Genomic DNA, 27,685 nt, shown 5'->3' with positions numbered 1-27,685 from the left:
GAACAACAACGAAAAAAAAAAAAAAAAAAAAAAACAACCCCAAAACAAAAATCCCCTTCTTCCAAGGTCTCTCTATAAAAATAGGTTTGTTCAGTTCACGTCACTCGCCCTTTCGCAAAACGCTTTTTTTTTTTTGTTCAGCTCTCGGTGGATATATAGATAGATATACGTATAAAAAAACAAAACAAAAAACAAGAAGAAGAGCAGGGTTCTCTCTCTTCGCCCTGTGACTTACTTGCGCTCGCGGCTGCGGGGGGGGCGCGGGGCCGGCCCGGGGGCGGCGGCGGGGGGCGCAGCGGGAGCAGCAGCAGCAGCAGCAGCAGCGGCAGGGGCAGGGGCAGCCGCCGGCCTAGTCGTCGGAGATGGAGAGGCGGCTGAAGATGGGCAGGCGGCGGCCCGAGTCCAGGCTGGGCGACTCGGAGCCGCTGAGCGAGCCGGAGCTGAGGGAGCCGCTCAGGTAGCTCTCGCGGTCCGACAGCGAGTCCGGCGGGCTGGGCGGCGCGTCGAAGACGGGCGACTCGGAGAGGCGGCGCAGGGGCTGGAAGCTGAAGGGCGGCGAGGCGGGGGGCGGCGGGCAGCCCCCCCCGGGGGGCGGCGGCGGCGGGGGCTGCTGCTGCTGCTGCTGCTGGCAGCGGTAATAGGCGGCGGCGGCGGCTGCCGCGGCGGCGGCGGCGGCGAAGCTGGGGGTGTGCAGGGCGAGGGGCGCGATGAGGCTGCCCAGCTCCTGGCCCGAGAAGGCGAAGGCGTTGTTGGCGCAGGGCGGCGAGAGCAGCTCCTCGCAGTACGACGAGGCCGAGGCGGGCGGCGGCGGCGTGCGCGACCCGCCGGGGCTCTCCAGCAGCGCGGCGTCCAGGCGGCCGCCGGGGGGCGGCGGGGGCGGCGGGGCGGCGGCGTGCGGGTGGTGGTGGTGGTGGTGGTGGGCGGAGAAGCCGGAGAAGCTCAGGCTGTGGTGCAGCTTGGGCCGCTCGCTGCCCCCCCCGCCGCCGCCGCCGCGGGGGTGCCCGAAGCCGCCGCCGCCTCCTCCTCCTCCTCCTCCCAGGGGGTGGTCGCGGGGGGCGAAGGCGCGGAGGTCGCCGGTGCTGCCGGCGGGGTGCGGGGCGTGCTGGTGGTGGTGGTGGTGGTGGTGCGGGGGGGCGGCCGAGGCGGGTGGAGCGGCGGCCGTGCCCCCGCCGGGCGCCGGGCGGCGCTCGTCGGCGTTGTGGATGAAGTGGCAGCGGGGGCCGTAGGGGCAGAAGCCGATGGTGTGGAAGGTGCGGCACAGCTCGGTCTTGTACTTGGGGTGGCGGGTGAGGCTGCGCAGCTCGTGGAAGCCGTGGGCGAACTGGCACTTCTCGCCGTACTTGCAGGCGCCGCTCTCCTCGAAGGGGCGGCACAGCTCCGTCTTGTAGCGCGTCGAGTTGATGGGCGCCCCCCCGCCGCCGCCCGAGCCGCCCCCCTTCTGCTGCTGCTGCTGCTGCTGGAGCTGCTGCATGAGGTGCTGGCTGCGCTCGCCGTTCTCGCTGAAGGAGCGGTCCCGGAACTTGTTCTCCTTGTTGAGCAGGGCCGTGGGGCTGCTGCTGCCGCCGCCTCCGCCGCCGGAGCCCGTCTCCTTCAGGCTGCCGAACGAGGAGGAGGAAGAGGAGGAGGAGGAGGACGAGGAGGACGAGCTGGAGCCGGTGGGGCTGGGGAACTTGGAGCCGCCGGCCAGGGCCGGCAGGTTGCTGGTCGAGTGCCGCCGCAGGAAGCCCGGCGCGAAGCTGGAGCTGGGGGGGGTGACCGGGGTCCCCACGGCCTTCTTGTCCAGCATGCTGCTCAGGTTGGTCAGGGACTTCTCCGTCTGCGAGCGGGGCGGGAGAAGGGGGGGACGGGGAGCGGGAGAAGAGGAGGAGGAGAGAGCGGAGAGAGGCGGGTTGGCTCGCAGCGCGACCGCCGGCCCGCGCCGCCCCGGGCACGGCCCCGCAGCCGCAGCCGCGGCGGGGCAGGGACGGGGACGGGGCTGGGGGCGCGGAGCAGCCCCGCGCCCCCCGGGAAGCCGCCCCCCTTGGCCCGGCCCGGCCCTTACCTTGCACAAGAAGTCGATGTCGTAGAAGGCCGATAACAGCGTCGTCGACATCGCTAGATCCTGTAATGGTCGGACACGCAGCAAGGACCGAAAGAGCCCGCTCCCCTCGGAGGGTTTGCAAAAGCCACGACTGGGCGGGAGGCGGCGGCGGCCGGGGTGGGTGTGGGTGCGGGGGGGGTGCCGGCCGCTCACGGGTCCGAATCGCTCCCGACTCCTTCCCGGCGGGGCGGCGGGAGCCGGGCCGGGGCGGCGGCGGCGGCTGCAGGGCAGCGGGCGACCGGCGGGAGCTCGGCGGGGCCCCGCGCCGCCCCCATATAAACGCCGCCGCCGAGGCACGGGGGGGAGGCGCCGGGGCACAGCGCCCCGCCCGCCGCCCGCCCCGCCCCGCCCCGCCGCTGGCCGCCATTTCGGGTCGGCGCGGAGCCGCCTCCTCCTCCTCCTCCTCCTCCTCCTCCTCCTCCTCCTCCTCAGCCGCTTGTGCCACGTAATGGGCCCGAGACAAAAGCTCGGGGCCGCCCCGAGGCCGGGCGGGCTGGCTCCCGGCTGCCCGCAGCGCGGGGGTGCGCGCCCCCCCCCCCCCCCCTTCCTCCTCCTCCTCCTCCTCCTCCTCCCGGCCGTGCCCGGCGCTGTGCCGCCCCCTGCCGCCCCCGCCCCGCCGCTGAGGGAAGTTGGCCCTGGAGGAGCCGCACTCCCCGAGTTACTCGGTTTCAGGGGCACCGTGGACCTGTTGCTACGCTGCTCTGTCCGCATCTGCCCAGCGCTCAGTATAAATGTCCACACGCACTTCCCCTTCTTTCCAGCAAAGCACAAAAAAGCCAGGGCTAGCAGGCAGCCGTACACTCGCTGCTGAAGCAGCCGAGGGCACAGAGCCCAGCCGGCCTTTCGGTACGCGACAGAGTTCCCCCTTCTGCCAGGCTTGCTGCTGCACCAGTCCCACAAGCTGGGAGCTGCGCTAGCGGGCAGCTGTCAAGCAGTCATGCGGCTCCTGACTACCCTTAAAAGCGGCTTCCAGACGTAACCTGGGCTACTCTTTGCCCAGGAGCTGAAAGCAGATGCCAACGAATTAATTTCCAGGCCAGCTCCCAGCGTGGCTTTATTGCGTTAGGTAACACACGCCCTGTGCAACACGCTGCCATCTCCCATTCTAACGTTCTCCTGCTGCGTGAAGCCTCACGTTGCACTGTGCATTACTTACATAAGTAATCTCAAATCCTGGAAGCCTACAGCGAGTACTTCCACTTCAGACGTGAGTTTTTGCCTAGAGTGAGTTAGCCTGGTGCAGTTTGCACATGTTCATTAGGCTTAATTCGACAGTTTATCTTGTTTTACAGCAGATTCCTCCCCAAACTCACGCCGTCGCAAGGAGTCGGCGACACGAGTTAGGTGCCACAGGCAGGCCAGGACGGTCGCTCTTGGTGAAGAGCCCGGCCAGGAGCTGACACAGGGTCTCGGGCTGCAGCCCAGTGAGCGCTGCTCGCTGCAGGGCTGCGTTGCGTTGCGCTGTGTTGCATTGCCACCTCCCGGAGACCGGCAGCACGGCAGAGCCTGCAGCCCTCCCGACCGCTGCACGCTCACCGCATCGTCACCCGGACGCGCAGCTAGGCTGTGCTAACGTACAGCTACGAGCCGCGAGGCCGAAAGTGAGCAATGGTGTATTGCACATCACTCTGAAACTTCCAAGGAGACTGCAGTATCTATATATATCGACTTGCAGCTTTGTTTTGGCTATGTCCAGCTATGGCCGGACCAAATATAAAACCATAGCCCTCGACTGAAAGAACATAACAAATCCTTTTTAAAATAAGTATTTATTTTTGACGTCTCACTTTCACATGGCAACCAAATCCAAATTCCCAGAAAAATAAATCCACAAAGTGCAACAAACGTTTTTGTACCTCGGACAATGAAACAATTGAGCACTGGACACATTATTCCACGTGGCTCTTACCAAGGGCTCGCTGCAAAACCTCGGGAGGGAGAGCGCCATAGCATGAGGACGCTTCCTACACATCTCCAGTGGCCTCGTTCTACCAAACAGGACCTTCTTTTTCAAGACTGCTTGGAGAGCAAGGTGTTTTGAAGTAAAGACAAAACTATTCTGCTCTAAGTGGAACAGCTGCTTTGTTTTCAATGCTGCCAATTTCATTTGAGAGCAATTTTACAAAAGTAGTTATTTGATTTACAGGAAACACAGGCTTGTGAAGCGTAACTAATGCTGTTTCCATCTACAAAACAAGGCTACTAGCAAAGTAAGGATCCTTGCCTTCCTCCAGAGAAGAATGCAGTAAAATTTAAACTGTAGTCTGGAATTTGTCACGGACAAAAAAGAAGGATACAAGGTTTAACTTAAAATAAAAACTTCCCTTATCAATTCAATAATTAACATTTTACCTGTCGAAATGAGCCTCCCTCCAAAAAACAGATTTTTTTCCTGGTATTAAAATACAGGAGGTAAAAATCCAGGATAAAACGACAGGTGGCCTGCACCTGGATGAATGGAAAATATTAGGCTTAGCTGCTTTACTTCCTACAGTAGCTACAATAAACCATACTCAGCTGAATGAAATTAGCAAATGCATTTAAAAGGAATGGTCTCCCACAGCACACCTGACCAAAAAAATAAATCAATGGACTCATATATGGAAAATGCGTTTTTAGCATGAATAGTGAATAGTTTGTTACAGGTTTACTGGGGTCGCCATAGCAATACCTTAACTCCTTGAATATCCATTGAATTCAGTCCCCTGCTAATCCACTATAAGGTCTGTAGTTCCCTGAGAATTAACTTCTAGTGGTTTTTGTTGGTTTGTTTTCTTTTTTCCTTTTTTTTTTTTTCTTTAGTTCAGTGTTTTTGGACTTTCGTTTTTGCAAATCTCATTAGACTTGAGCAAATTTATTATTTTAAGGCAGAGTGATATTCTTTCATTCTGAATAGCTAATTTTGTGAATTCTGAAGTTTTTGAAAATTCTGGAGTCGGAGGAAGCGCTCTAAGAAGGTGTGCAACAAGCTGGGCTTGGTCCTGTGCCCTTCTGGACAGTCGATTAAGTTCTTGATCTGGTAAGGTTAGATGAGTCACTTGTATAAGCCGTAAAAGGTGCTTACTAAGTTGTCTGACGTTAGTTAACTTCTCTTCCCAAAAATTAACTTCCCCTTTATCAAACAGGTTATCATCTTCTTCCTTAATGAAAAGAAAAACAACAGCAGTTAGGAAACGACTTGCGGGCTGGATAACAATGAAAGCATTTTAAAGTATAAGAAAGATACAAAGAGAAGTAGAAAGTGGAGCCTGTTATAGAACAGCTTATTTCTGCTAAAAAAAAAAAAAAAAAAAAAAAAAAAAGGAAGAAAAATTCATATGCATCATTTTTCACAGGTTTTCAATGCAATATGAAATTTCTTCCTTTTCCAAAGAAATTCTACCTTCAAAAATGAGGCAGTTGTGGTAGAACTCTTGGGGAATAGTGGAAATAAGTAGTAGTCCTAATCCTTAACATGTGCTTGCCTTCCACTCTAACTGTCTTGTATTTCACAGAGACTCCTGTAACCAGCATGGTAATTTGCTATCTCATGGAGCTTTTTGAGTGGATTAAATGAAAGAGGAAAATGGTATCAGCCAGTGAAATATCAGAAAGGCGTACGTAAACCACAGACTTAAGAGGTTTCGTAATACATTTTATGGTGTGTATTAATTGCCAACAAATGTCCCAAAGACGTGGCTGTTCCTGCTACTTCCGCGTTACCGTCTAGCCTGATTTTCATTTTTACAGCCTCGTCAAGGCAAAGGTAGCACAGTGCTATGGCAGTAACCTCTACAGGACCAACATGGCAAAGCTTTGCTTTGCGTAAAGAATCCTTCTGAAGGCACTGGCTTAGGTAAGTGAGGCTAAGTGCTGTACAGAACCAGTCCTATGGAGATGGCACCAGGGTACCAAATCCGTAGCTGCAATCTCTGGACAAGCAGCTGGGGGAACACGGCTCTTGAATGCCAGATGTGCCTGGCACCCACAACAGCACTTTAGATTCAAGGCGGGCGGTCATCTGCAATGCCACTGAATGCAATTAGTTACAGCTGCAGTCAACAACAATTTGTTAAGTAACTCTTGATTTATTTCAATGTCTGTTTGTTGGTCTTTTTAATTTTATACTGATATTGCCAGGCCACTGACATCAACTCTATTTATTTATTCTAAATCTGTCCACGTGATTTTTATTATTACATGTAATTGTAAATACAATTAATACTGGAGTAATGACCGTCAGGGAATGGCTCCATCAGATTAGCCATTTCATTCTATTCCTACTGCAAGAAGCAGCCATCCCAGCGTGAGGGGGCAGCTGCATGTTACAATTACCAGAGCTGAAGCCTCCGAGCCTTGTTGTGGATCACTGTCTCCCAGCAGCCACTCCAACAAGACCGGCACGCCGGCACGGGCTTCCCCCCACAGCTGAAGCAGCTCACACAGTGTGCCCAACGCTAAGTCCAAGGCCATCGGGGCATTCACTATCCTAAGTGCAAACTCTGTTGAGAGAAAATACATGCAATGAGGTACAGCAGGACAGAAACAGTTTCAAGTAAGATCAGCACAAAAATGATTTCTTGAAAGCAGATGCTGAATTTACACAAACACATCTAGAAGGATGAATCAGACTGCAAGTATGCCAGATGAGTATTTGTTTCTCTAACACCTGGAGCCTTTTTTCCAGTCCCAAAATCATACATGAAGCAAGTGAAACACTGATGCCTGGTATTTTTCCTGCTCATATAGTGGCTTTCCATAACACAGGTTCAAGTATACCGAGATGTCTGTTAAAAATCTGTTCAGAGACAGTCCTGACACTATTACATGGTGACTATGCAAAATAGCAGCTATACCATAAATGTGACCTGGTGATTCACTGGATCTCAAAGCCTACAGCACATCATATGTTTTAAAGGGCTGAGATACAGAAGGAATCATTATTTGGTGTGCAATCTCTCTCTATGTAGCAGGTTATACATTTATATACATGCACACATATGTAAGAGAGATCAAGCATGCAAGACAGGCTTAGAGAAGATGTTCAGGGAGGCAAAGACAGACACTGCTTACAGTATCATCACAGAGCTATATTTATACAGTTTTTGCTATTGCTGCTACAGTTTTTTCCCTAGGGACTAAGGAAATGGACAAATCATGCCAGAACTGTACACAAAGCCATCATCCACACCAGATTTCTTCCCTAAACTTCCCCACTGCTCTCATTTGTGCAGATGATGTTTTAACTATGTGGTTCCTAGGCCTGCTCTCAATAATGGAATACATAAAAATGCCAGCAGCCTTGTTTGCATTCAGATCCAACAGCTGCCTTCACTGATACAAGTTTCTCCAGTGGTAATGTTAATTTGTTAATTTAGTTTGTTGTTGTTTTTTTTTTTTTTTTTTTTTTTTTTTTTTTTTTTAAGGGGGAATGAGGGAAGAGGACTGGAGGAGGAGCACTAATGAACAAGTCCCTGTAAAATTCCTGATAGTGTAAAATGGATTTGGGCAAAATTTACCCTTGTGTTCACAGTCACCAGCATAAAACAGCTGTTCACAGAAGGGTCCTTCGAAGTAGGAAGGACACCTCATCCACACACATCATCCTTGAAGACTGTCTTTTTTGGGCAGGAAACGCAGCAGAGCCAGAATTACTCAGAAAAATCAATACAGACATGGAAGGCTGACCTTCCTTTTTGTGTCAGAGGGTCCTTAAACATTTCTCATGAAGGAAAACCGCCGCTGGCATGCAGGAGGTACAGCAGTGCAGCCCAGCACCAACCACCCTTCACACCTCTGTTGTACAACACTCCCTGCTCCCTGTGCCAGCTGCAGATCTTCTTGGAGTACTGGCACAGAAGAGCAACGTACAGTAAAACACGGCCTGCATACCAGAGGTAGGGAAATAGGCATGCCAACAAATAAGAAAGAGCAAGAAACAACTGAAGGCAGAACAGGCCTAGAAAAAGATGGGTGCATGGTGTTTGACAGACCTGGCAAATACGGAGGACATCGGGGAGGAGGAATTAGGATTTGAGAGCATGAGAACAAAGGACTGTAATAAAGGAGGGAGTGAAGGAAAAAGAACAGATGGTCCCTTCTTTATCTTAGAGTTAGATGAGGGTAAATGGAAATCTCCTTGAACAAGCAACAGGAAGGTAGGCAGTCAATCTCTTGGTGACACTAATAACGTTACATATGCAGTTTGTCTCTGGTAGACAGTAAAATTAAATATTCAGGTCTGTTTTCTTCATGTCGAGAGTTAGCACTGTATCAGGACACCCCTCAGTTTTGTCAGGGAGGAAGATTTTGCAGGGGAGCACAGCACGATGTCCCCACACCATTTATTTTAGGTGTTTTTGCTGGTGGTTCTTTACAAGATCCCCCCCCCCCCCCCCCCAAGCTTGCTTTCTCTGTTGCTGTGCCCTACTTTGAACACGTCTGCTACTCTGAAGGACAGGTGCCGTGAGCACCTGCACCCCCCAGAAATGCTGGCAGTCCCCAAGCTGCAAGGATACAAGTGGAGACAGCGCGGGGTGCTGAACTGGAAACGAGCACCCCGGTTACAAACACAAAGCACAGCATTTTCAGGACAGTTCTGAATCCTGATGATCCTTCAGAGTTTTACGGATGATTACTGAATGCCTGCGGTTGCCAGTATTTATGTAATGTCCCTTGCTTGTGCCATTCGATCTGCCTGTGAGTATTTAGCAAATTAAGCAATGCTGGGAGCTAAAACCCAAACACGTCATATCCCACTGCTGTCTTCCTCAAGTTAGCTGTTGCTTTGGAGGACTTATTAGAGATACAACTGTACGTATCTAAAGTATCTGCCATTTCTGGGGCATTTTTTATTTATTTATTTATTTATTTATTTATTTATTAAGATTTAGACTCCTGAATCGCAAACAAAATCATGTGGTCTTTGTGGATAGGAACACTGGGCTCCTGAGTAATGCACCAGAACATACACTGGGACTGAAAACTGACAAGGCAGCAAAACAAGCAATTGAACTTGCTTGCTAATTGTTTTTCAACAGAGCAATGCAGAAGAAAAGGCTGCTTTGTGGTCACAAACCATGGCAAGCTTGTAGGGAATCCTTGCATCCCAACACAATAAATTGTAAAGTTTTCCTTTTTTTTTTTTTTTCCTCCTCCAAAGAGGAGGAGAGTAAAAATTGCACAGGTAACACAAAGGAGGCCTAACACAGGAAAAGCATGAAAAGCCTCAACATGGCACTGGCCCAAAAGGTAGTGACCAACCTCCAGTGAACTGCAGACACCAGTGAACTGCTCTGCCAACCAACACATCCAATTCTGATGTGGATACAAAGAAAAACCAAAGCAGTGCTCCTTTGATAAGGCTGGAACTGAGACTTCAGCAATTTGGATAACAGACTGCCTACCTTGGGCCTCCAGTGGCCTCCTGGCACTTGAGGTGTGGGCACAGAGTCAATGACAGATCAGGCGCTGGCAGCTGAGGAACTGAGGAATTTGTGCTTCCCCCTGCCCATCCCACCCCTGCTGCAGGGCTCCAGGGAGGGCTGTAAGGCTTTCCATCGCTGTCATTTCCAGCTGCTGTCGTTTACACAGTGCACTGACACCAACTGACTTTGATAGCAGTTCACACAAATATTTAATGCTAGAATAGTGCAGGAACTGATGTGGAGACTCCCATTGCCACAAGGGCAACAAAAGGATGGTGTAAGTATCCAGAGAAGGTGCCGCAACCCCGTAAGATTTTGACTGCTGAAGTTATCTAGATGAAGAACAGCAAGCACAGTTATGTGCATACCCCTGACTTAATAGGTATACAGTGCTTTCAGAGGGGAGAACGTGCTATTGCTCTCAAAGTAACAGCAATGGATGCCGTAAGCACGTACATGATCTTTAAAGATACCCACAGAAGGTGTTGTGTCTTCTGAAAACGAACGTACGTGTCTTCAGTGACGTATTAACTGGTGACAAGAGCTGCGCCTCACATCGCAGCTTGCCTGTAAAACTTGACTGATTTTCAAGAAGCCACGGATTAGAGATTATTTGATACTGCCCTCATGACTCATGCTAGGACTTCAGAAAGTGGTCTGAGCACGCTGAAGTTCACCGGGGGCAAAAAGGGCAGGTGGTTCTCCCACACACACCCCAGCCTCTGGTCACGGCCTCCCGATGCTTCCCGCGAGCCAGCTCAGGTACCCTGCTGAGCACGTGGTAAGCAAATGCTCAAAATAACAAAATAGGAATTTGGCACGCACCTCACCGCGTGGGTGCTGCTCGGCGAGCAAGCGGAGCTGGTGACCCTGCAGCCAGATCTGGTAGGGCTGGGAGCTGGGGAAGGGAAGGTCCCGTGTCCCCTTCGGAGCACAGGAGGGAGAGCAAGACCTCCCCCTCAGCAAGCTGCTAGGGCAGGCCAGCCATAACCCGAAACTCCACCATCAGTCATGTGAACAAAATACTAGCAGAGATGACTCAAGTGGCTATTAATAGCCTTTCATAATATATAAGTAACTATTTATTTTAAGAAACTGAAAAACAAACAAACAAACAAAAAAAAAACAACTTCAAATGACAGATTTCTGGAAGCCGCTTACAGCTGATAGCCACAGGAACTAGAACAGCAGAAACCGAACCTGAAGATGTAGCGATTGCCAAGCGCTGGAAGTGTCGCAGTGCTCCCACCACAACAGTTCAACAGGCTATCAGACTGTGTCAGAATGATCACTTATCTGTTTTTAAAATTTTTAAACATATTTAAGTTCCAACACACAAAAACATCACAGGCAAGATAAGCATCTTGTTAAATAAGCCATCATAGGGGCTGAAATAGAAAAATTTCTCTGCGCCTCCAACAAGTAGCTACAAGCAGAATTAATACTACTCCTTGAAATGAAAAACAAGAGATAACCATCAGGTACTACATGTTTTTTTCATTTTCAGGAAGTGAATTTTCATAAAGGGAAAGGGGTTAAGTACTGCACTGTTTTAGTCTTCTTTGTTAATCCACCCACATAAAAATTAGACCTCCCACACGCACATTCATATACTCCAAAACCTTTGATCATGCCAGATGTAAATATTTCTTCTAGTAGCCTATTACGTGTCCTCAAACTATACAATTGTTCTCTGTTAAACCCTCAGCGATATTATGGAGAGCTGAAAGGATATATTAAGAGCACACACACAGAAGATTTCAGCGACAACCGTGATAAAATATAGGCAAAATAAAAAAGCAGAACAGATTCCTTGCTTAAGAAGCCATTTTGTAATTGTTTTTATATTGGAAACTGTTAACTGAAGTTAATTTTAGAACAAAGGGTAATGCAATTTGGAGAAGTGTATGCACTGTGTTCGGAACAAACGCAAAGAGAAGCACTACGGGGGAGCTCAGTGCAGTAGTCTTGAGAGGAGGCCACACGACGAATAGTGTACCAACAGCAAGGATGTCTTCAAGGAAAACATAAAGGATAAATTGACATCAAAATTACAGAAAGCATTTTAGGTAGACCAGGCGTATTCTAATGTGGTAAAATCTCTCTTTTTTTTTTTTTTTTTTTAACCTCTTTCCACAGAGTGTTGCCTACCTACCTAGGAATAGCCACTACTGCGTCACTATCAATACAGTACCTTGTAGCACCCCAGTAAAGTAAGGTGACAATACTCTTGCTTCAGAGACAAGCATGTACATTTACACCCACAAAAGCTCCAAGTTTTGCTTGGCAAAAATGGGGATTAATCTCAGGCTGATGCATCACCTGAACAAGGTGATGAATATCAGCAAGAGATCTGTTTGCCATCCAAAAGATGGGAGGTCGAGCACCACAGTCATTAATACCTGCAAGGTTAGATTTGCAAACTGAAAATTTCAGCTATTGAATCAATACTCACTTTTGATAGCATTGAAGGTTTTCTTTCTGGTGTTAAGTAATAATCAAGTTTACCCCTAATTCTTGACATGTCAAGTAGAAGAGAGCCCAAGTGACACATAGCTGCAGATATATACACGTTTCCCCAAACTTAAAAAGTCTTAAGATTAAAATAAATAAACAAATCCCACTGGTCCATCCTAAAAGTTTCATAAACTGGTAAATAAAGTGAGGTTGGAAACCACATTTCTTATGCTGAGACCACCTGCTTGTGTGTTCTCATTGGAGTTAGACAGGAATCACGCAGCTCTGCAGCAGTGCAGCACACAAGTGTCTGGCCACCAGGAAAACAACTGGAAAAAAGAAAGGCAGTGGCAGGGATGGTAAGTAAAGGGGTGTTCATTCCCACTCGGCCTCTACAGATTGAAAAAGGACAACTGAAAGGTAGAACAACACACACACACAAAAAAAAAAAAAAAAAAAAAAAAAAAAAAAAAAAACAAAACATAAAAACACTAACTGGGGCCTCCAGATAGTTCACAGATGACTGTTTGAAAGGGTGCTTGCTCATTGCACTGTGTCAGTTTAAGTTACAAACATCAAAATTTCCAGTTCTTAAAATGACCATTTATGTAAAATCTAATATATAAGCAGATTTCTTTTTATAGTGTTTCATAAAATCAAAGGCAATTAGATCACTTCTATCCTCTCGAGAAATATCATTCCCTAGATGACGTACAACTACCTCATCTGTTTTCCATTTTCTTGCCTGAATCTATTTTACAGCCACACTTTTTCAGGATGACTTTAAGAAGAGGCCCTTCCTGACATCATGCAACAGGATGTCAAAACACAACACTATTACAAAACAAACTAATCAAAACTAATTTCTTAATAGTTGCAGTCTCAGAGTATAGCGGCCGTAACGTTGCTCTCAGCTTTGCCTTTGATTATAAACAGATCTCAGTTAATAACATCTCTGATTATGATGGAAACTCACAGCTCAGGACCAAGCAGCAAATTAAGGTCCCTTCTTGAACAGAAAAGCATAAACATCTTATTCGTCTTTTCAAGCCCATGTTTGGAATGTGAACAGAACAGTATTTTCCATCTCCGAATTATTTTTTAAATGTATGTGCGTGTGTGTATAGACAAGCTCTTCCCATACATGCCATGCCTCCTTTGCACAAAGGGTTTTATTACAAAACAACCACAGCTAACAGATCTTTCACAGGAAATGAGCATTTGGACTTTACCACTTGCATTACCGTTTTTTCTGAAACATGCCTCCTGCCCCCCAAAGGCACGCTCCAATTTAAAGAGCAAAAAAAAACAATACCCCCTGCATAAACCCACAGAAACCCCCATTACTTTTGGGAAGGTAAAAAATATATATATATATATATATATATATATATATATATATATATATATATATATATATATATATATATATTATTTTTCAGCTAATTGTTTAGAACATTGCCAATGAGAATATGTTTAACTCAAATTAGGTATGTGTTGGATAAACGAAGATGCATACTCTCAGTTTCTAAATTAGTTTCGCTAGAACTAAATGTATGACCAAAGTCGCTTATTATTGACATGTTCCAATTAAGGAACTTTTTGCTTAGCACCGAGGAAGATTACCAGATGTGACTGAGATGTGTGTTACAGCTGTGCTGTAGGAACATAGGGGGCCAGTTTGCAACCTAGCTGGGACTTTAGTGTCTGGAGATTGGTGGTAAAAGGTTCATTATAGAAGGGATAAAGGAATGAGGAATGTGTGGGTAATCAATGCAGGAGAATGTAGATAAAATTCTTCTCTCCATAGTGCCTGAAACCCAATATAATTCAGGGTTACATTAAAATAAATAAAAAGATTTTTAAAGCAGTAATGACAAGGCAGGCTTTCCTTCATTACTACGTGTCACAGCCACTGCCATCACAGCTTGCATAAGGAGATCTGTAAGCTGCTGCCCTGTTTACTCAATTGCAATTAAAATGCTGATAAGAAAAAAAAAACAAAACACTTAATAGATTATTCACATGAACACTCCATTTAACACTTACCACTTTTGGACTCCAGGACTGAGCACATACACTTATCTTTTGTGTGTTTTTTCTTAAGTTTCAGGACCATAACAACTCGTAATCTTTACGTAACGGTGTCACCGTGTAATTAATAGAGCTAAATGAAGCGCTGCCAGTAAATAATCAGTAGCCAGTCCTTGATGGATGAGCTGATTCTAATTCAGTCCGTTCACTTTCAACTTTAATTAGTGGCATTGTATTCTACAAAGCAAACAGTTCCTTCACCCCTGTGATGATCTAGCATTGTATAAGAGGGCTGAGAATAACTTGCAAGGTGTGGAAATAAATTTGGGAATACAAAATAAGAAGCCGCAGTGATTACACATTTTTATATAACGTGATTTTAAAAATAATATTACTTTCCCAATGCAAAGCCAGTGATTTTAACAAGTACCATACAACCCAATAAATCTTCCTAAGGAACATGAGTTTTAATGACATAGTTCTCCCTCCTTTTTCTTTAATTAAACTAAGTGATATGAAATACTAAAGTTATGTCGGTGTTTTTTGTTTTTGTTTTTTTGCTAGATGCAAATACAGGCCTAAACATGCTCTGTATTTCTACATTTAAGTACCAATGCAACAACATACTGAGTTTGTTTTTTTTTTGTTACAATAGCCCTTGTTCAAACTCCATGCTTGCTGCAGCTGCTGACAACTGCTAAGCAAACTGTTCACTTTTGAGTTACTTGAATTTGGAGTAATTTTAGATTATTGGACATTTTTCAAATAAACATAGAAAAAAATGAACTACTCAAGACCACTTCGGTTACGGTGTGCTTTGACCTTGTTCTACGTTTTCTCTGAATGTTAACTTACATCGGTATGCCTTGTCTTTCTTCCAGCAGTTCTGTGTAAAGGGTGGGACAATGCAGAGTAACGTATATTGCTGTAAGCAAGCTGGGGCTATTAAGCATGTCTGAGTAGAGAAGACCCTTGCCAACTGACTACAAATCATCTGAGGAGTATGAGGAGTACGTGCCATTTACTGAATGTACGTGTTCATGAGCAGAGGAGCAAAAAAGTAAGTTGGGAACCTCAGCAATTCAGTCTTCCTGTCTGTACTGATATAATATATATCAGTATACCTTATAATTAAATAGTATAGGGAGAGGCTGTTTTTAAGTAAAGATGATTTGTATTTCATTTTATTTTTGTTTCACTTTACTTATTAAAAAGGATGACATTTGAAACGAACTAAGATTGTTCTTATGGAAAGGACCATAAATCTTACATAAAATATTTTTTGTCAAAAGGTTCATGATATATTTTCATCTTCTTTTGGTCAGTTCTCTAATCCCACGTATCTTCTCAGCATCTAAGAGTATAGACTTAAAAGTGCAAAACCCCACAGATGCTATTCACTACACAAAGGCCTGATGAAAAGAACCCTTGCATCAAACCCTTCCAACATACACAGTCCAGAGAGACAACAGATGAATACAACAAAGGGATGAAACTTGTGTTGAAAGAACAGCTCACAGGCAGTGTTATTTTTATCTTGTTGCTGGCATCTTCACACACATACACAATGCCATAGTACTATCATTAAGTTTGTGAACACACCCTTACTGTAGGAACTACCATAACGATGAATTCATTCACACTGCAAGTGCGTGAGTAACAGGTGAGTGAGAGGACATTCTTCCTTTCCCTGTCAAGATCTTAATGCCCACTTGCACGTAGCTCTCCATGCAGTCTATCGGATCTGCTGTTACATAGTTTGCTGGCATCTTGTTGAAGAAAGTCTGCCTGACTGCACAGCTGTGGTCTACAGACAGGCTGATGTGCCAGGGTTCTTCCTTTCAACAGCTCCCCTCCGGCTCCTAGGCTAGTACAGACCCACAACTTCAAAAGGCTTAAAGGCTCCTCTATGATCATGGGGCATCTTTCAGTCCACCCCAAGGAAGAGATTCCACCTTTTACCAAGCTCAGGAGCCTCAGAAGGTGTCCCGATTCAGCACACCTCCGTAAGCAGCACTAGCCGAGAAGAGAGGCAGAAATGCTGCTGCTAGGGCACATGCACCACATGCCCGTCAACTCTACCAGGAGCTGATCTGCCCAAAGCAACTAGCACTGAGAGCTTACGTGTCACTTAGCAAAAGTTCTCCTGCAGGTGTCTGATAGACAAATTACAAGCCCAGCTGCATGTCTCAATCCTGAATGAAAAATACCCAACTCAGAAAACATTTTCAACAGCATCCAGCCCATCAGAGATCTACCTGCCCTTCACAAAGGTAGGATGACACACCAGTGATTTCATCTGAGAGTTGGTTTCTAGGCTTCCTTTCAGATACACCACAGTGAAATGAAGCATTTCATGTACTCCTCACTCCTCTGCATCAACACAAAGGCTTCTTGATCCTAATCACACCAGTGTGGCTCAGGACATTCTGGTATCAGGACTAAGACGATGAATTACCAAGATGATGTTCAAATTTCACCCGAAAGCAAGAATCCCATTTTTCTTTCACACAACTCTTGCCTCCTAGGCAATTTCTGGATTTTGCAGCTTCCGCAACCCAGGACATTTCCCTTTCTTTATATGGGTATGTCCGCACCTCTCTGGAAATCTTTCAGCCTATTTATACCTCCAATTTAAGCTCCAACAACTGCAGTCAAATAAGTAACAGCTAGCTCAAGACTTGCTAGCAAACTGCTGGCTGTCACGTCCCTATCCCAGACATCAGAGGGGTGGCTACCTGCAACTTCACCTGCATCTCCATCAGCCACACCACCACTTCAGGGCCTTCACACACTGAGGTGATCATTAAATCATAACATGGCTTGCATGAATCACTCTGAGATCTTCTCTCAAGTGAATTTACAGGAGAAGCAGGAACTGCTTGGTCCTGCATACAGTGTGAATATATACATGGACTCCTTGACTGATGAATACTATTCCATCAGTAATCAGAGTTCTTCAGTGGAAAGTCTAACACATATACAAATAGACTTGTATAGAACAGAATTTATGTTTGCCTTTTCCATTTCCTTCAAAGTCCTTTGAGGAATTGCATTGTGTCTCTTCAGCTGAGAGGGAACTGAGATAATGCTGAGTGCTCTCCCCAGTATACTGATACACTCTGAAAATAAGCAGTCCTTGCACAAGATAACAAGAAAAAAATGTCTTGCATATGAACGCAGATATCAACTGTGCAATACCAGGGAATTCCCAGTCACTGGAAATAAACCTCTCTTTCTATTCTTTCCTCATTTAACACATGGCTTTGAACCTCTCATCCCACATATTTCTCAATAGTCCAAGCAGGTGAGGAAGACAGAATGGCTAGCTAGCATGTGACTCTCATTCATTCATCATTATGTGGAGTACTTACTTCCCAAGTCACTTGCTTTTGTACGATGTCCACAGAACGAAGAAATGGCACTACCTGTGTTCTGCCGACAGAGAGGAGAGACCTGAAGATTAAGATTAAAAAATCTTGACTGATTTTAGATGTCCAACCTTAGACATCATGACCTGTTTTCTGCGTATTCAGCATCCCGTGTTTTAATACTTGAAATGCATTTGCCTCTGGCTTCTGCTGTATGTGCTCTTAACTCCTGCAAATCATGCCTCCCAGGAATCTTGCTGAGCACTCAGCAAACAAGTGACCTCCTTTCCAAACTCTGGTTGAAGTGACTTGCTTACCTGCACAAAACAGCTCTCTGGGAGAGGCAGGGATACGATGCAAATCACAAGAGGAAAACTAAATGGCTTTGGCATATTCCTTCTTGTGATCCTGTATTACTTTGTCACTTTCAGTTTTGCAAGTGAGGTAATAACTGTTGGAGATATTTCCTATGCTGTATGTTCCTGATTCATCATTAGAGCAAACCTGTCTTGCTTATTGAATTGTACAAGAACTTATTGAGAAAAAAAAAAAAAAGAAAAAAACACACCAAAACAGAAACAACAAAACAATCAAATGAAAACACACCCTGTGATAAGGTAGCTAGTCCCTAGTACATGCAGCACACAATAATTAAGGTTGCATTTCCTTTTTTTTTTTTTTTTTTTTTAATACCTGGCTTTACAATCTCACATCTTACTAATACCCTTAGCGTAAGGAAAGGGGGAAGATGGCAATATATATGTGTAATTTTTCAAATTTAAAAACAGAAAAAGAAATCTGTACCTTACCCAAGTAATATGACATTATATTGAAGCTCATGAGTCAGAGAAACAGTGGTACCACAAGCCTGGCCACTCAGACATCTGCAGCTGGAAACTAGCATAGTAAGAGGGAATGGTAACATCGCAGAAGATGTGTGGTGTATGGACAGCACTGCTCCCGGGTCTTCTATCTAATCCCTGTCAGCAGACCCCCCAGTATCATAACACATGTCTAATTATCTTGGCCAGTTAAGTTCTTGTTTTCCTTTGAAAACTCAGGGTTTGACACTCAGCCTCTTAACCACCTCCAGTCACACTATATCCCAAAATGCAGGAAAGTTCCCCTTTTATCCTCTACATTCTTCTTCTGCTGGACCCAGTCCAGCCTCCTCTCACCACGATTTTCATTAAAGATCTTTCTCCTCCTTTATTTCCTCCTCTCACACTGGCAAGAAGGCGGCTCCTCACCTAACCAGACCGGGGATCCAGCTCCAGCTCCCTTACTCTCACCAGTTCAGCTCGACTGTTTCAACAGCCCACAGAAATTTTTCTGATTAACCATTTTCCCTTCCCTAACCAGAAATGACAGCACACTTCTCGTATTTGCTGACCACCCACAGGTATTATTGAAAGTGCAGGAGTTTTCATTTCAAGCACGTAAAGGCAGCCTGGCCCACGGCTGCCCCCAGCAACAACTGCAGAGTCCTTCTGGGGCTCCTTCTGGGAGCACAGGTACGTGCTGCAGGAGCACAGAAATTTAAGCTGCTTAGTGAACACAAAAGTCTTTGCAGGTTTTAGCTTCTAGGCTCCTTAAAGTCTCTACCAAGACATTTTATAGTCCTACTTCTCAGCGAAATTTGTACATATTTTACCAGTGTAGCTTGCTTCAATGCATAAATGTTAGAGAATTCAAAAGAAAAGGCCTGAAATTCTTTTTGTGGCCTGCATAAAGAAAGCATGCTTCCCTAACTTCACATATAGATTCATGTCTACCGTAATAAATAATAAAATAAAATAAAATAAAATAAAATAAAATAAAATAAAATAAAATAAAATAAAATAAAATAAAATAAAATAAAATAAAATAAAATTCTTCACAGTATGGCAAATGTCAGTACCAACTATTAAGAATTAACACGAGTAGTCGAAAAATAAGATTTTATGAGAAGTGTCAGGGAACGCTACCAATAGACCATCAACCCTGCTTATAAAAATACACAATCTGATTTACAAGACAAATTATAAAGAGAAGATGGAGACGAAAAAAAAAGAAAGCAATAGGCTGTGAGCTAACAGAAGTCAAGGAAAGTTCTGCTGAGAAGGTGCTAGAAATTGGGAGGGTGAAGTCGGAGGAGGTGGAGATGTAGGTGGCACTTATTGCACAGAAAACAGTCACAGTGCTGGTCACGCTGCTGGTGTATTTTTTTTTCCAATCACATTGGCAGTCTGTAAGAGTAAACAACATCAAAGGGATTTCTGTCTGTCCCCCCTCCCCCCCCCTTTAAAATAAAATAAAATAAAATAAAAAAATAAGGAAATCAGCAGGCGTGCTCCTGCGTACGTGGTTTCCCACCACAACCTCTAAACCAGCTGCACAATTTCAACCCTGACGGACAAAAGGGATAAAGGAATCCAAAACAAGAAGTCTTGCTTCTACGTAACCAGCCAGCTAGGTAGGGAAAAGAGACCCTCTTACCATCCCACCTAGTGAAAAGCTGAAACTTCAGTGATTAAACATGCGAAAATCCACTTATCCGCAAAACAAATCCATGAAAAAAAAAAATAATCTCCTTTCATTCCACTGCTCAAGGAACTTTTAAAGATGCCACACGCAGTTACACCCCATATTGGCCCAGGTCTCTAACACAGACATATACATCTTTACCACAAAGACTCTTTCTGTCTGTAGTATCTTATTTTTCAGTCCACCTGTTCCAAAGGAGCTTGCTCCAGGGAAGGCCACAACCTACCTCCCTAACTCCAGGATCTCCTTACATCCTGCTGAATTTCTATTCCAGGGTTTGTACCAACCTCACATTATGGGAGTTCAAAGTCATCAGCTCCATACGATCAAGTCCTCAGTACTTTGGGACATAACCCGAGAGACCGTTTCTCATCTCACTATGATTTTCCCTGATTAAACTAGTCTGTCCATCACACATCGCTTTAGAAAAAGGAAAATAATATTGGAAACATGTTTTCTGAAGGACCGTTGATTTGTTCATTAATACCATTTATTTAACTCTACCCCCGTTAGACTTCAGAAATCACAGGACATGCCTTGTTTTCTGGACATTTCTGAGATGTGGTGGTAAGAGAATATGGCGTGTTTGTATATACTATATTGCAATATGGTGATTTACTTGAATAACTTACGTTTGGGGAATATGAATTAAAGATATCATGGAATTTAAACTTTGTTGTGCATCTTTATGTCTGTACACTAGATAGGCCTTTCAGTAAGTAGGAGGAAATGAGAAAAAAATCCATCTTTTAATGTTTACAGCAAATGTAGGTTAAGTTGAGCACCCTGTAGTCTAAACAGCTACATGCTAAGTTTTGTTTGGGAATGAATTTGTAAAAACGAGTATGGTGAGAAAAAATCTACTAAGTGTAACTGTGGTCTTCAACACAAACATGCAATAAGCTTTTGTGTGTGTCTGCACATGAGGGAAAGTAAAAGGGTAATTAACATAGAGCATGAAAAAATGAATGGGTTTTATTAGTCCTGGTAATAAGATATTGTAAGTCTAACCTCTGCTGTGATCAAGCCAAGTGTATAAGTTAATCAAGACCTTCACTGAAATATTTCTGTTAACACTTTCATCTTACCAGTGGGAATTATTTATACAAACGTTTTCCACTGCTAGCATGACAAGGTGATCATTAACACAGCACAGACCATGCAAAAGACCAAAATTAAAAACATGCGAAAGTGGCATTACACTGGTACTGTAAGCAACTACCATAAATAATTCTGCTCCTCAAAATGATTTCAACAGTCTTGTTCTACATCTAACAATCAAAAGCCCTGTATGAAAAAAATCTAATTCTTGAAATTTAAATTTCTAGGCTTCCCAAGGATGTTTAACTTGACTTTCACATGCATGAGAAATCAATTTGTTCAGCCAAGCCAGTTCCAAGTTCCCCTTGTAAGAGCTCATTTGGAACTGATTATAGGAAAAAAGAAGTTGACTTTTACACATCTTAGGTTTTGAAGTAAGGGCCCATTGTGTCCCACGACTGCTTTCACCCCCACCCCCGCCACACCACTAATTAAAGCAACCAAATGAGTGGAAAGGCTATGGCTCGGGGAATTGGTAATACACTAAAAGCATCTTTCATTCTACAGTGCTGCTTTGGCTCTGGCACTGGTAGGTTCTATCTCGGTCATTAAAAATGCTGAATGCTGACTTATGTGAAAACAAGGAGGTGGTTTAGGTTGGTCTGCAAAGATATTTACGTTCCCTGCCTCACTCCCACCCACACATACCCAAATGAAATGGTGTGCAGAAATCTGCTCGCAGAAGTGCATTGTCTCCTCCTCCTTGGTGAAACACCTCTCGGTGCACAATGACATTGCAAATAAATATAAGTATGCTACGGGCCTGCCTTGGGCCTTGCAGGGGACAAATACTTTGTGCAGGCTATCAGTGTCATGTTTTCAGAGCTGGTGTTTTATGATGAAGTTTGATGCATAGGGCAGAACAAGAAGAAACATGCACTGTTGACATCTCTGTTACACCTCTGTTGCTGAAAGACCTTCATTCTTCCGCAGCTGTCAATTAGGGTTTTCCATGAGCAATATATTTCCAAAAAATAATGGACCCATAGCATTAGACACGTATTTCTCAGCATACATCTTCCTAGTCTATGTATAATACAGATGAATATTTAAATTATAATCTACTTAACCTAAATATGAGCAGTGTGCAAACTAGATGCCTACAGTACTGAGATAAGACTTTAAAAGTTTTGCACACTTAGGGCTATGAGGTAACAAGGATATGAAATTAAGTAATTACAAACTTGTAAAATTTCGCAAGCTCTCCAGTGCATCACATGCTTTCAGTTGTTATCCCATCCAAGCATTTCCACAGCACACCACGTGTGCCCGCATGCACGTAGCCAAGCCTCTCGCTCATCTTTCACATCAGACCTTCCAGAATACTGCTCTCCACTGCCCTGTGAGGGAGATGGTCGAGATACCAAAAATATCAGAGATGCTGGGCCACATCCATCTTGACTTTTTTCCTTCATGTGACCTTCTCTGTCTTAAGCAATCCGAGGAGGACGGGGACAGTTGCAGGTTATGAGTAACTCAAGACTTTGCGCACAGTCCTGCTTACACCAGCGCCAGCTTTCACCCATGCCAAATAATGAATGATTGACAAGTTACCACCAGCTTCCCTATCCCAGATTTCAATCATGGCTAATGCCTGGTTGTATGCTACGAGACAGTGAGCTCCCTGTAAAAATAAGTTATTTTCTTTTGAATTGTATGTAACTACCTTTCATAATTCTAGTGGTTTTCTTTCGCCTATTCCCTTTCCCTACTTGTTAATCATTGAACAACTCTTCTTAATGTAACAGGCTTTCTTTTCCATTGTTGTTTTTGTCTGACCGTTTTGCTACAATCTGCCTTAAAAAATATATTGTTTTTGAATAACTGTCCTGTATCAAATTGCTCAAGTTTGTAGCAACTGGTCTTTCAAAAATAAATATATTGGGATAGTTTCACCCTTTCCTAGCAAGAGTGAAAGGGAAAGAGCAGTATGAATAAAATTATGATTCTGTGAATTATAGAACTGCAGCAACTGGCCTCCAAACAGTGCAGTGTGTGCTCAGACTTCGCTTTTACAGATAAAGGACAACAGTATTTCAAATTTTCATTTCAGCTTTTCCAAACCAGTAAAGCTGGAGTCCATTTATTCAAGTAATACATTTGAATCTTGGTATGAATACTGAATACCATAGCAAAATGTCACACAGCTTTATGCTAGGGCTTGCAGTCTTCATATATCATGGAACTTCTATCACCTCTGTTGAGATCTCATCTCAAAATTCTAGATATGACGATGAAGCTGAACATTGTCGATTCTCAGCATGCCCCAAATTGTGAATGTAGAATGCCAGCTACAGAAAGCAAAACAGAATAAAACCAACTGACTAAACAAACTAAAAATCCACCACAGCTCTTCATGACTTACCTTTAAGAACAAGTTGGTGTAGGGCAGATACTACAATTTCTTTTCCCCTAGCATCCCTTGACATTCTTCCACTCACTTATAAAGAGAATGCTTTTTTTCCAAAGGCTTACAAAGCATCAGATTTTCTGCACTGTCAGCTCATTTAGAGAAAGCATGATTTAACTCTGTTCAGAAGAACATGATCAGTTCTTCAGTTTTTGTTTACTACTGGAGAGGCAGATTTTGCCTAGTTTAGTGGCCTGACTTGCAAACCTTTTTTCAATAAATACAATTATCACTGCTACTTGTTTTTTCTATAATTGGTCACAGTAAAGAGCAAGCCAATAAAACACACATGATTTTTTTTTTTTTTTTTTGAAGACTAAGATAGCATAGATCTCTCTCAGAAATAAAGTGCAGTGTTTTAAAGGCAGAAGATCAATAATGGTGCTAGTTTCCTTCTATCAAGAGGGCCCATGGCTGTTAACGGGGACAACACTTTTACAGAATACATCAGAAAACCTGGTTTCATATGTCTATGAAGTGTCATAAATAGCTGTGGAAGGATGTGAATTCTCTCTGGCTTCAAGTAAATGGCTCTCCATTAATATTTCACTCAGGCAAAGACTCCAAGTTTAGCAGGTAAGGTGGGGATCATAAACAGCCTTCTTCTATTCTGGTTTTGTAAGTAAAGAAAAAAATGGCATCAAGAAAAACAAAAACAAAAACAAAAACAAAAACAGAGGGAAACAACACATTCAGTTATGCGTTCCTAAGCCTAAAGTTGACTTCCAAAGAGTTTTCTGAACAAAATATTGAAGCCCATTTTCTATCTTTTTCAGCCTATTTTTCCTCTGTATCTCGGGAAAATATCTAAAATTTGAATTCAAGAGTCACCACTGAAACAGGAAACAATCATGTTGTAAATACAATCTGATAGACCGCAATTACTTCCCTATCAGATTTTCCAAAAGTTTTCATTAAAATATGAGATTTTTGGGGTATAAAATTAGAACTTCAGCTGTAAAAGAAATGTTAAAGACCTTGAATACACATATTAGCATAAAAAGATGGTACAATTAGACTACAAGTCAAATCTGCTCCTGGAACAGCACCAAATTTGTTGTAGCAGAGAAACCAGATTCATTTACACTTCTAGACCTCAATTCTTTCATCCTTGCAACTGACCTGTAATTGTGCCCATCCTAGAACTATTACAGGAGATGTGAAAAACACCAAATTATAGCTTCTAGCCACAGTAAGTATTTCATAATCTCTACCACGTGTCATTTTGCTTTCTGGAACACGTTTCTTAAATGTAAGGTCATCATAGTCATGTCATCAGGTAGTCGCTGACGAGCACTACTGTCTACTCAGTTTGCCAGGATTTAAACAGTCCTGCATAAATCCTACACTGTACAGTACTCACCTCTAAAAGTATGGAAGAGGAAAAAAATAGAAACGGCTAGAGGTATTGTCCCTTAAGTAGAAGGCCGACCATGCACCATTTTAAGCACCACGTTGTCCTCTGTGAACCCTACTCTACTTATGATCCTACAATTACCGACAGCGTAAGGACGTTATCTGCAATGTTGCCTTACACAGCCTATGGTACTTTTTGGTAACATCCAGTGCACTTCAGAGTGCAGAGCCTTGCCGTCATTCCCAGCAGTGCTCCCCCCCCATCAGTGCATCCCAGGAACACGCACACAGCTGTGTGACCTTTCCTCCCGTCCTCAACGCGCTTTATCTAACATAACTGAAGAGCTTTCACCTCCTTGCAGTGTCTCTGAATACAGTCCTACACCGTGTTTGATTATAATACTGCAAACTGTTGCTGCTATTTCACACTTCGCCACTGAGGTTGCAAGAAGAACACAGCAACATCCTTTTAATATAGGATATTACACTGTCTCCACGCACAACATTTTTAAAATAAATGTCATTTGTGGAAAATCATCTTGTTCTGCAACAGGAGCAGCTCTGCTTTGCTGTGAGGTTTTTCTGCTTTTGGTTGTTTCTAGTTTTTATCGTGACCTCTTCTGCTTCTGCCTGGGTGGGTCTTGTCTATGTCCCTTCTCTGCTCTCCACTACTCTAGGGCCAGTTGGATAAACGCCTCCTCCCCTTTAATCCCAACATTTGGCTCAAACAACTCTTTTATAGCAGGTTTAGAAATCCAGCTCTTTCTGTTGAGTTGTGCATCTGGTTACCAGAATGCAGGTATGGAGACTGACAAAGCAAAATAAATACCGGAGCAGATCCCAGAAAAAAATTCCATTAACCTTCTTTCCACTTGTCTCCAATACCAGGAACGTGCCATCTTCTGGCTACCATGATGAGCAGCTTTCTTTCAATAACCCACACAGTGCTCTGAGAACTTGTGGACAGTTCCCAAGAGCCCTGCTACACATCACAGGATCTGAGGAGATTTTCCTAGCCAACAGACTCCAAAATTATAAAAGACTCTCAAGGTAGCTTAAGAAGCACAGGTGTTAGTAAGAACTCTGTAGATGAGCTTTCCAATTTGCTGTTTTTTTTTTTTTTTTTTTTTTTTTTTGTTTTGTTTTGTTTTGTTTTGTTTTGTTTTTTTCCTACCCAGGGCAGTTGGAAGGTCTTGAAATTGATTCAGTTGCGGGAAGCTCTTAGCTTTTCACACAGCAGCGTTCAGTGTCATGTACCTAGAATGAAAATGTTCAATCTTCTGCATGCAGCACTAAAAGTCTCCATTTTGGGGTTAGGTAGTGGAAGAGCTCCAGGCAGTTTCAGCACAGCACACTCTACAGCCAAGTTCTGACCCTGTGTTTTTTTTTAACCCTTACATCAATCTCGAAAGAATCTAAACAGAGAATAAAATGCACAAGTCTTACTTAAACCAAGAAGAGGAAACCTAACGCCTGTGATCCTGCCACAGACTCTTGCTAATACATCCTCAAAACAGTGCATGCATGCAGTTCCCTAGTTTACGTTCAGGTAATTACCATGTATTTCTTAAAGCCAGGCAGCTGCCAGAACTGGTTTTAAGAGATGCAATTAAAGGAGTTGTTTGAGGCCGCAGCTTACAAAGAGGTCTATTAGCCTAACCTGAACATCAGGGCAAGTCATCCAGTGCATGAGAAAAGTTGAACCCTATATGTTAATCTTTGTCCAGGATGCGAGTAACCCAACTTGTTTTATTCACCACACTCCTCCCGTTTGCCTCTCTAGAAAGCCACGCCAGCACCAAAGTAGAGCAAGAGCAGTGGATCTGTCCCCAGGTTGGTTATACAGAACAGAGAATTCTGCACATCTCGTCAGTCCTTCTCCTTTAGCTTCTTCACCAGGAGAGCGCGAGGTAGGGACTTAGAGCTAGCGCAGTGCACGCGGTGGTGCGCAGCTTCCAACCCCCGGCTCCTCGCCAACTCCATTCCCCCCGCAAGGACTCGGCACTGTGTAAGTAACAGTTAAGTCTGGGGAGTAGGAAAGGGTTAACTCGATGTTGTGATGAATTCAAGCTTTAAGAAATCTGTTTAACATGTTCACCGAAAGGTAAACATGTGGAAGAACAGCTCCTTTTGCTAGGGCCAAGGTTTCTAGGTACTTTAAGGAGTAGTCTGCAAACACTCCGTTTCAAATGCCAACAAGGACTTGAGGCAATAATCAAAGTAAAATGCATTTCTTTACTGTTTCCTGTGTCGTATGTGGGATGCTCTTATCATGCATCTGAACACCACCACCAACACTGGTATTTTTAGCATTGACTTTTGCCCAGCATTTACGCTTAGCTGTTTCACTAGCAGATTTCATCTGAGTCCAATGTTCTGGAATACTTCATGGATTGGTCATAAAGGACCTTTGGGGTACACGTTTTGAGATCATGCCACTCATCCATGATTTGCTGATATCACCTGTGGTGTTGATGATGAATGCCAGACCATTGTGCTACGTTAATATCACACAGCCTGAGTTACCTCCTATCTTCTGAGTGATTTATGAGATCTTGTTAGGGCACACGTGTATGAGAACTCCTGTACACTGTTTTTTTTTTTTTTAGGAAATAGTATCAAAGAACATAAATCTAAGCAAGATTTCTTCTCTTTCACATGTTAATATGGTCTGATCTTAATTTCTCCTTTCCTACCTCTGCTAAAGGCTTATTTACACACCCCACCTCCAAAAAGATAATTAAATAGGCCTTTCTGCACACACCTGCATGATAGAGACCCCTACTTTACAATAAAAAAGTTTATATTTGAATTTACCGTCTATATTCACGTGAGGGGAAAAAGGCATAAGAATCAAACTGCTTTGCTTTTCTTCCTGTCACTGAGACAGCGTGATGCACAAATAGACAGGTTTTATTCAGCCAAATGCTGAAGCCTCGCAAAG

The 27,685-nt window shown here is 44.2% G+C and overlaps 2 protein-coding genes across 2 annotated transcripts in view; both read right to left on the bottom strand.

The window, feature by feature from the left end:
- Positions 1 to 301: 301 nt before the first annotated feature.
- On the bottom strand, positions 302 to 2,309 carry ZFP36L2 (ZFP36 ring finger protein like 2). Its single transcript, XM_032184881.1, has 2 exons — positions 2,042 to 2,309; positions 302 to 1,816 (listed from the first exon to the last, which is right to left on the bottom strand). The coding sequence occupies exons 1-2, from the start codon at positions 2,090 to 2,092 to the stop codon at positions 350 to 352; spliced, it is 1,518 nt and encodes a 505-aa protein (XP_032040772.1). The 5' UTR covers positions 2,093 to 2,309; the 3' UTR covers positions 302 to 349.
- A 1,532-nt stretch (positions 2,310 to 3,841) lies between these two features.
- Positions 3,842 to 27,685, bottom strand: part of THADA (THADA armadillo repeat containing) — a 161,199-nt gene continuing 137,355 nt past the window's right edge. The window contains exons 37-38 of the mRNA XM_032184350.1: positions 6,395 to 6,561; positions 3,842 to 5,220 (exon numbers count right to left, since the gene is read on the bottom strand). Coding sequence (XP_032040241.1) covers positions 4,879 to 5,220; positions 6,395 to 6,561 — 509 coding nt within the window. The 3' untranslated portion in view covers positions 3,842 to 4,878. The remainder of the gene's footprint in view (positions 5,221 to 6,394; positions 6,562 to 27,685) is intronic.

Source organism: Aythya fuligula, chromosome 3 (assembly GCF_009819795.1).
Source record: "Aythya fuligula isolate bAytFul2 chromosome 3, bAytFul2.pri, whole genome shotgun sequence".
In the NCBI taxonomy this organism is placed as follows: Eukaryota; Metazoa; Chordata; class Aves; order Anseriformes; family Anatidae; genus Aythya; species Aythya fuligula.
This window is presented reverse-complemented; position numbering and strand designations above follow the sequence as displayed.